This window comes from Lepisma saccharinum, chromosome 7 (assembly GCF_977018435.1).
Source record: "Lepisma saccharinum chromosome 7, izLepSacc3.1, whole genome shotgun sequence".
In the NCBI taxonomy this organism is placed as follows: domain Eukaryota; kingdom Metazoa; phylum Arthropoda; class Insecta; order Zygentoma; family Lepismatidae; genus Lepisma; species Lepisma saccharinum.
The window spans coordinates 84,334,474-84,344,683 of record NC_139235.1 but is presented as its reverse complement, the minus strand read 5'-3'; the positions used below and the strand labels follow the sequence as shown (position 1 = coordinate 84,344,683).

General features: G+C 40.1%; 1 protein-coding gene across 1 annotated transcript in view; it reads left to right on the top strand.

Moving 5' to 3' along the window:
• The window catches only part of LOC145989978 (EF-hand calcium-binding domain-containing protein 10-like), a 28,040-nt gene continuing 17,830 nt past the window's right edge, over positions 1-10,210 (top strand). The window contains exons 1-3 of the mRNA XM_083125532.1: positions 1-76; positions 641-749; positions 8,900-9,064. Coding sequence (XP_082981658.1) covers positions 56-76; positions 641-749; positions 8,900-9,064 — 295 coding nt within the window. The 5' untranslated portion in view covers positions 1-55. The remainder of the gene's footprint in view (positions 77-640; positions 750-8,899; positions 9,065-10,210) is intronic.

Sequence of the window (10,210 nt, the reverse complement as noted above, 5' to 3'; positions counted from 1 at the left end):
TATTTTTGAAGATCGTCCGTTAAAAATTGATACAAACTTATCTGCATAAGCAGCTATGGAGAAGAAACAGAAGCCAGTAATTAATTAGATATAAGATGTTGTTAGCTAATCTTATGAGTTTGTGTATTTTATCCTAATAACTCGGTGATAGTACAATTATAGTTTGTAATTTGTGTATAGATACCAAAAGTATTATACCACAAAGTTAATTCGTTGTTGCCATACTTATTACAACTTTGTATTTCTGTATACCCGATCAGTCTAAGAATTTATATATCAAAGGGTTGTGTATGCAGTATCGGTACAAATTTCACATCTACTTCTGATACATTGATAGCAGTTTTAAAGTAGACGATAGTGAGAAAATGTGGCACATTTAAAAAATATATTTAATGATGCAGTTTGTTTTAAGTCCAATTTAGGCACAGATAGGCTAATCGGGACTGGACCTACCGTTTAAAGTGGAATCCGAACCACTACGTACCTCCATCGAGTATCGAACCCGGGACTCCTTGATTACAATGCGAAGATGTTACCACTTTATGCCACCGCGGGGTCCCATACATACGTGTATGTACTATCACATATGTTCCGAAACTTTGGCATATTTGTATAAATTTATACGTTCATTTCATTGCAGGTCCCTTATCGTTCACCTACCGTGATACAAGCCCAGAATTACCTTGCCGAAAGGAAAATCGAGGAGTTGTTTCATTTTCTTCTTGGTCACCTCCTTGCCAATCGACCTGGTATGTATTCTATATTTGCTCGTACTTATAAGCAGTGGCGGCCGGCGGCAAGTATGATGAGTAGTGCCAACGTGATCAAGAAATTGAAAAAAAAAAAACCTCCGCAATGCCCCCGCTCCCTCCTTGAGGTTGCCCCACTGGCCAAGATGTTTATCCTCGTTTGGTAACGTGGAAAACAGTGTGGGTTTAAGTAATAACAGTAATACGATTCATCTTCACTCACTAACCTATCTTTATACACTACAGGACACTTCACTAAAAACGCAATTACAAGAGGAAGGGAAAACAAATCTTCTCACCTTCTCCTCCCCCATGCACACGTATTCCAACTGGATGTTGAAAATATTATAGACATTTGATGTAAAAAGAAATTGTCGAAATGCCAAAGAAAACTCGCATCACCATAGCATTTTTTTACTTTTATATTTTTAAAAAGTCTGGATGGCCCTCTAGGCGCATCAATCTATTATCAAAATGTTCATTTAACTTTGGAAAAATACTAGTGTCGTTTCTCCAAAAGTTGGCAGAAAAGTAGATAGTACCTTTTTCAAGAATTACTTCCCCAACGGGTCTTACAAATCCGTCGTATTTAGCGACTTATCTCTGAAGATGGCAACTGTGTCAACACTGCGAAATGTTCCCTCGCTGTGCCAAAGCGAAAACGGGCACGGGTGGTGTCTTATGGGCTAACCCCATTGGCTAACACCACCCCCTGCCACCTTCTTCCCGGCTCATGGTGGAAATGTTACTCGCTGAGACTTTTCACGTGTTTCAACTTGGTTAGGCCAGCTCTTGAGTGGCGCGGACCGCTGCCTCGCCGAGGGTACGAAACAGCTGGCGATGCAGTGAGGAGGTTGTGGCTGTTCATATCTAGTCTGTGGTTTGGGCGGTCGTCACGTCAGCTTGACCGATTGCAAGATTCGAATCTCCTTGTCTGTAAACTATCAATGTATTAATTTAACAATACTTGGGCTATGTATGCATTTCTTCTGACGGTAGTGCCATGGCAAGCTGCTTATAAGTATAGAGATTGGCCAATTCGTTGTTTTCTTGTGATTATTAATTACGGCAGAATATGAATAATCATCACACATTGCAGTACGCGGGTAAAAAAATGTCAGACAACCACAGAACAAGAATCGAGTACACACATGCGAATTTATTGGTCTCAGATGTTTTCTTCTTCGTAATAAACTTGATCGTTCTGGCTTCAGGTAAATTGAAAGTGTCGTTGGAAACTCATTATACATAAGATGAAATATTCACTATAGCTAACTAACTAACTCTCTTAGCCTTCTTAAACCCGAAGGTTTATGGCTGCAGCAACACTATCCTGGGCAAGATCATCCAATCGTTTCCATCTTCATCTTGGCCTTCCTACTGGTCTCTTACCATCAGACCTCCCAATAAGAATCCTGTAAACTCTTCTTTCCTCTCCCATTCGTGCCACATGGCCTGCCCACCTAAGTCTTCTAATAATATCTGGTCATGAATACAAATCATGCCGTTCTAAATTATGCAACGTTCTCCACTCACCTGTCTCCTCATCCCTTTTAGGTCCAAATCTTTTCCTCGGTGTTTAAAATGAACGATTTGACTAGTTTTGCCATAAACCTAAACTGCATGACGCAACAACAGTCCTCTAAGGACCAGGGCCGGCCAGATCGGCTTTTTCATTGGGTGACGCGTGGTCAGCGCATCGCCGCTGTTTCTGTCTTTCGAGACCGGACGGAGTCCATGGCGCTGGGTCAACACTAAGATTTTCGGGGATCCCACCGGGAATCGAACCCGAGACCTTTTGCACCAGAGGTGCGAGTGCTAAACATTTGGATGCACCGGAATCACCACTCCGTCCCAGGTGGTGAAATTGTTATTATTTATATTGCTGTTATAATCATTTTGTAATAATTTCTGTCGTTTATGCAGTGAGGTCTATGAAAATACTTACGAGTAGGGCTAGGATTTTTATGACGTAAAAATCACAAAATATTCAAAATGAAAAATACTCTTATGATCTAAAACTTTAAAAATATGCACTGTAATTAGACAAATATGCCCTAACAACAAGGACGTATTTAGGGGGGTTCAGGGGCTCCGAACCCCCCGAAAGACTTGTTAATTACAAAATTTAAATAATGAAATAATAAAATAATTAATATTAAATAATGAAAATATACTTATTGTTTAATAAATGTTTGTTTATTTCCGCCAAACTTATTGGAAGGCAAGGATTATATTGTAATCATACTACTTTGAATGACAGTGGCAAAGTAGATTTATTGCTACTTATAATTACTTTTCGTCAACGGATCAAACAACTTTTTTATATTTAATAAATATTCAATTCTTTATCTATTTGACATTAATTTCCTTGCCAGGCCAGTTTCTTTGTTCAAATTTTGCCGACCCTTAAGTACATGTAAGCTAGATAATGAATACGTGCTGTTATATCACTATTCTCATATCGTCCTTTTACCTATTCATGTAATATAAATATGATATTAATTAATTTGAATATTTTAATTAATTTAATATAATAATTATTTTTGTTTAAACATTATTATTAATTTGACCCCCCTAAACATATTTCTAGATACGTGCCTGCCTAACAACTGAACTATTTCAAACATCAATATTTAACATATGCTGAGATATTTTCAAATACTATTTTTAGTTCACTTTATGAGCCCTAGGTTGCAATGTACAATAAATACTTTCTGTAAATTTTCGAATAAAAATGATTGCCTATTGTCACCCAGCAAAGCCTTGTACTTTACTTGTACTTGAATCCACTTCGAAAATGGGTATATATTCCTTGAAAAATCTAAAATAGGGTCTATGCAGAATATGACCTAGAATCTATCAAAATATGCTTAAATATGCTCTTAAAAAGCACCTTAATTTAATTAGTTTCCTCATAATATGAATTTCTATATATTTAGGGAACACATCAGCCTTGATTGATTGATTTGCTTTATTTGACTTCCCTTCTTGTGCTACTTTTGGCTAATTTGCGAAGATGAGGATGAGTGATGATGTGATGAAATTGATGAATGGACACTCACAAACAGGAGCGTATACTCTAGGCTACCTAGGCTACCTGCGAAGCCTGAAGTCTAGAGAATAAAATACAGGAGGAAAAATCGATCAGAAATTGTTAATAAAATTATTCATGTCAGTGAAATGATGATGGTGATTCTGGAGTTGGCAACCTGATTTCTTGAGAGTTGGCAACCTGATTTCTTGAGAGTTGGTAACCTGATTTCATACGAGTTGGCAACCTGATTTCCTATGAGCTGGCAACCTGATTTCCTATGAGTTGGCAACCTGATTTCCTATGAGCTGGCAACCTGATTTCCTATGAGTTGGCAACCTGATTTCCTATGAGTTGTCAACCTGATTTCCTATCAGTTGGTGAAATGATGATGGTGATTCTTGAGAGTTGGCAACCTGATTTCCTATGAGTTGGCAACCTGATTTCCTATTAGCTGGCAATCTGATTTCTTGAGAGTTAGTAACCTGATTTCCTGTGAGTTGGCAACCTGATTTCCTATGAGTTGGCAACCTGATTTCCTATGAGCTGGCAACCTGATTTCCTATGAGTTGGCAACCTGATTTTCTATGAGTTGGCAACCTGATTTCCTAGGAGTTTTCAACCTGATTTCCTATGCCAATAATTAAAAATGCCAAGTCATGAAAATCGTAGCTCTATTTATGAGTATTGGGTGAATTCGGGGAGAGGTGGTGAAGGTAAAAAAAAAAGTGCTACTGGCTTCATCATTCATTAAGTTTATTCAACTTGCCAGTACTCACCTCCCCTTACAAGGAGGTGCAGTGAATTAATGGCACCAAAATAAATAAAAAAAAATGAGCGTTCCAAACATCTGGACGCAGTCATCCGTTTTTCCCATTTAGAACTCAATGCAAACCACGGCTTGTAATTTGTCCTCGCGAGTGCCAATCAGCGGACCTGTTCCCCCCAAAGAGATTGCGTCGTGACACGCAGGAGTCCTCTTCCTCCACGCACACTGCCCACGCAGAAAACGCATCGTCCATCAGAAGGCCAAACTCGATTTTTCTAACCTTTGCGTTCGGGAAGGAATTAATGAACCGGCTCCCTTTCCCAGTCCATGTTTAATCTGCTTGGTAATTGAGAGTCCGCCGGAATACCTCCGAGACTATGTTCGTAGTGTGAATTTTAATTAAAATAACATGCCTTTCTCAGCGGTCCGGGTCCTATTGTGGACGTGGTCCTTGTTGACTGTCACGTGTAATTATTTTGTCCTCTGATGATCCGAAGTTGTTGTTAAGGGGACATGTGTTGCTTCATGCTAGGAATATTTATGTGAAGCTGAACCAACTTTGTGTACAAAAAAGGCCAGAGATTCGTGTTTTGTAATAAAGTTTTAAAGTAATTTATAACCACTTTTATCATCCCTACATCCTGCTCATTGAAAAAACTGACTTGTATTTTTAATTGGTTTGGTTTATTTAACTTCGCTTTTCTGCCACTTTTGGTTAATCGCAAAGATGAGTGATGATGGAATTGATGAGGGGACACCTATGTCCAGGCTGGGATTCGAACCCAGGACTCTTCACCAGGGTTGTTAAAGGTCAAGCATTCTTTTTAAAAATTCAATTCCGGTCCAGGAGGGAAAATCAGCAAGCGTAAATATGTTCTGGACCTTAAAGAATCATTTTACCTATAAGGTAGTTGAGTTGATCAGCATACTCTGCCCATGACTAGAAGGCTGTGTCACAGAGTCATTTAACTACTCTTATTTTTCAACATAGTCTCCTGCAGTCTCCTGCAACTGCAATGCACTTTTCCAAACGGTGCTGTAGGCCTTCAGTTTCAGCATAGATAAAATCTTCCGACTGCTCCTGAAACCGTACGTTTACAGAGTCCATCACTTCGGAATCGCTTGCGAAACTCTTCCCACGCAGGGATTTTTTGAGATTTTTTAACCATGTCATATGAGGGGACAGACTCCCCTACTGTCTTCCTTATGTCATTATAAATGTCCGTTGCAGTGGCGTATATTGAGTCCAAGATCTGGGCTATCTCAGTATGTCACGTGGTCCTAGGCTATGAATAGAAATAAGTTTACCAACTCCTAAGAAATCAGGTTGCCAACTCATAGGAAATCAGGTTGCCAACTCACAAGAAATCAGGTTGCCAACTCACAAGAAATCAGGTTGCCAACTCATAGGAAATCAGGTTGCCAACTCACAAGAAATCAGGTTGCCAACTCACAAGAAATCAGGTTGCCAACTCATAGGAAATCAGGTTGCCAACTCATAGGAAATCAGGTTGCCAAATCATAGGAAATCAGCTTGCCAACCACAAGAAATTAGGTTGCCAACTCACAAGAAATCAGGTTGCCAACTCCTAGGAAATCAGGTTGCCAACTCTCAAGAAATCAGGTTGCCAACTCCAGAATCACGATCATCATTTCACTGATATGAATAATTTTATTAACAATTTCTGATCGATTTTCCTCCTGTATTTTATTCTCTAGACTTCAGGCTTCGCAGAATGCCTAGGTAGCCTAGAATGTATGCTCCTGGTCCGTTGGTAACAGTTTCTTTTCTTCAGCAAATATTTGATGACTGCACGAATAACCGTTTTCTCCGTCTTCTTTGGAATGCTTACACCTCATACACTTCAGTCACATGTAAATGAAAAACAAAAAGCATGAGATCAAAGAAACTTCGTGGGTGTTCCTGACTAAGATAGACTATGCAGGACACGAAAAAAAGAATCCCTCCAAGAACTGGAAGTGTGTCAGGGGCAAAGCATGCTGATCAACCCTCGTATTTCAATTCGGTCCGGAACCTTTCTTCCGGAACATTATACGGTCCAGGAACATTTTTCCCCGGATCAATTTCAATTCGGTCCAAGTTCCGTAATGAAATTAAACAATACGCAACTTGGACCGAATTTACATTGTGCGAGAAAAAAGCTTCCGGTTCTTTTGCGAAACCCTATAGAACCCATTAGAATTTATGCGTTCCTGGACCTGTAACAACTCTGCTCTTCATATCGTAACGTGTTGTGTTAACGATTCCGCCACGTAGATTGGCGATTTGTATTTTTGTTATATTGCGTTGCTTCTGTACGTCCTTAGTTTAATCCCCATCATGAGGATGCAAGGTGGCAAAATTAAGTTTGGCAAAGTTCGTTTTATGCTCACGTAACCGCGATCGGACCCAAAGTGGGAACCGGACAACTATACTCCGCCCTTATACCTGAAATGGAGGGATTCCTTAAATTGATGAAGCTTCAAAGCTAGAGTTGACGAGCTGTATCTCTGCGGGTGACCTTGACTAATTCGCACAGGTACATGTCCGTACATGCTACCTACTCGCCGTTGAGTGGTCGACAGCTCTTACAAAGTTAGAGGAGAATGTTACCCATTGTCTAAGGCAGCCGGTAGCTCCTCCCTTTGCTACTGCGCATCCAGTCGTGGTCAAGGTTCACCCGCAAAGATACAACTCGTCCACTTCTAAGATTCCTTGACTTCCAGGTTCATCACCCTAACCACTCCGCCGCGGAGACTAGCAACTATTGTTTTCTACCAAGTCCGGCTGACTGTTCGAATCCCGGCTTTAGCAGTAGTGTTCTTTCTGAGTGTCCCTTCATTAATATCATCATATCGTTGCGATTAGCTGCAAAGTAGCTGAAACGCGACAGTAAATAACAAAAATCACATCAAAACAATAAAGTAAGCGGGTTTCCGAGAAAAACTAATGAAATCAGTCATGGACAATGTGACGTTCCTTTTGGGGCGCGACACGGGATTACTACGTCACGCTAGTTACCCAATCCTTGTGCGCGGCAGAGTTATGCGACTCTCGTTTATGTTGCGACTACACTAAGCCATCTCAGGACGTGATGTTGAAGAAATTAAAACATAATTCCTTACCTTTACGACGTTTATTGCTGTTTAATCATAATCACAGCGTTATAACGGTTATAATATCACTATAGCCACAAACCCAATCAAAATCCAACGAACCTTTCTCTGGTAAATTACATCGTTTTACTTTTCACAATTAACATTCTGTCTCCTTATCGTTCTTCGTTGTCATGGCAACCCAATCAACAAGATATATATCTGTGCCAGACTGCATAGTTTTACAGATGTCTATAAACCGGAAATGACTTCCGCTTCCAGCATCACGTTTAATAACGCATAAGACGAGAAAGTATGAAGTTGGTAACACTAACAACAGTATTAACACAAGCAAATAAGACATATTCGTGTTACAAATAAACAAATGAAACATTACATATGGTAAAAATAAACAATTTGCCGAGCAATACTTGTGTCATCATTTACTTTCCTCTTCCATTTTCAGCACTCACTCTCTATTCTGTTTCTCTCTACTTTATTTTCTGTTTTTATTCTCTGTCGCACTCTCCTTTACTCTCTCTGTTTTGCTTCTCTTGTTATCTCTCTTTCCCTGTTATTTCTCTCCTTTATTCTCTTTAATTTTATTTTGATCTTCTCTTTCTCCGTTTAGTTTATCTTCTTCTTACCCTACCTCAGCTACGAGACTAAGTCCTGCGACAGGTTAAGTTTGCAGAAGGTTTTAGGTATTAATCCGCGCGAGAACGGCGGTCAGCATCTCCCGTGCCAGTCTTGCCGAGCTGTTCATATCGCAGACAGTAAGAAAATCGGCAGTATTGCAGCGGAACTATATTCTGCGCGCACGTTTGGGTCCATATATGCGAGAAGTTGCTGCAAACTTAACCTGTCGCGGGGCTTAGAGTTAAAATATCGAGACGAGACCAGGCGAAACTGTGCTAAGTCTCGTGTTGTCTTACTGCCATCGTTGGTCAACAAAACCTTTGAATGCATATCCAATATGATATTTAAAGAGTAAAAATTTATTAATTTTCGGGCCATTGATGCAGAAAGTGGAATTATCAAAAAGTGGTTCTCTAGCAACAGCCTTTCTCAGTGCTCAGGTAAAATTTGAAAGTTTTCTTTCGACTGGTTTTCGAGATAATCGTGACCAAAGTTACCCCATAAGCTTACACAGGCTTCAGGACAATCTTCAAATTTTCGCCAGAGTATGAGATCATCTTAGTGATGACTGCTGTCGGTCGGCTGTTAAAAGGTTTCTCACATATTTTTCAGATGATCCAGTGGCGTTCCTGTCAGAGCTGCTAGAGGAGATGATACAGTACCGAGAAGGTTACGAAAAGCCTCCGTTGGTTTACAACGATGACCACATCAAGTCGGTGTTTCGAGTAATGGATGTCGGCGACTTGGGTTTCATCACGATCGACCAATACGAAACAGGTTCTTATCTCTTGATTTTTTTTATCAGTAATGTAACAAGCTTCGCGCTATCAGTGCATGATGTTTCTCGTTCTGATTGCGAACAGTCCTAATTGCGAACACTTGCTGCCTGAACAGGAATATACTCGAAGGACTTCTCTCACACTTCCCGAGTCTATTTAACATTTTTTTTTCTTTTTTAAAGGGACTCAGTTCCAGACTTGAGACTGCTATAGGTCCGGTTCCGGTTAGCCTCTCTCTACATAAAGTGGATTTAAAACAACAATTATAACTTGACAAGTTTAAAAACAAGACGCTGCAAATAGCTTTTGTGCACCTCACACCACATTTCCCCACTCCATTCTCCGCAGCGACATTGGTTCACAGTGTTGCAATCTGGAGGGAGCGAAATGGTCTGAGGATTTTTTAACGAAATTTGTATTCGCTTTTTCCTGGGCTGTTTTCTACCTGTTAAGTTTATGTAACTCCTTCTGATTTCGCAAATATATTGCAACATTGTAAATAATTTATCTGGCCTGTCCTCTAAGGGTACTTCCAGAGCAGATTGTGGATTTCGTTGGACCCGGCATGATTTAATTTTTGCATTTCAAAAAATAAGCAGCCGAGAGTAAAGAGCAAGAACATTTCAATGCTTTAAAAAAGAACACAGGCAAGCGTGTTATCAGATTGCCTTCTCGTAGTGATTGTTGTACGATAAACAAAAGAACCCCCATCCTACTCGACTTAAAAAAAAAAACGGCCTCTGCTCGATGTCGCATGCCGAAAATGAAGTCATTCGCCCCGCCCTGTAGTTTGTCTTCGTTATAAACCTTAACGCGCGTGCGCAATACTAAAGTTTACGATCCGCGCACCGCACGCATTTTCAAAGACCGGATTAAATCAAATGAACCACTGATAAACTGATATGAACCGGCACCGCCAATCTACACAGCAAAAATAGTTTGTCTTATTTGTTTTAGCTTAATTATGCTGAGTTGACAGCATTGGTACTCTCAAGGTCAGACCAGTACGTAGAATAGTGGTGGGGAGGATGACGTAATAGGAAGTGCTCCGCAGCGACCTGCGCATATTGGTTATACTACCGTCTCTCTTGTTGAAAATAAGTAATTTTCACTCGGCTTTGGATTGGATACGTCCGTTATTGAC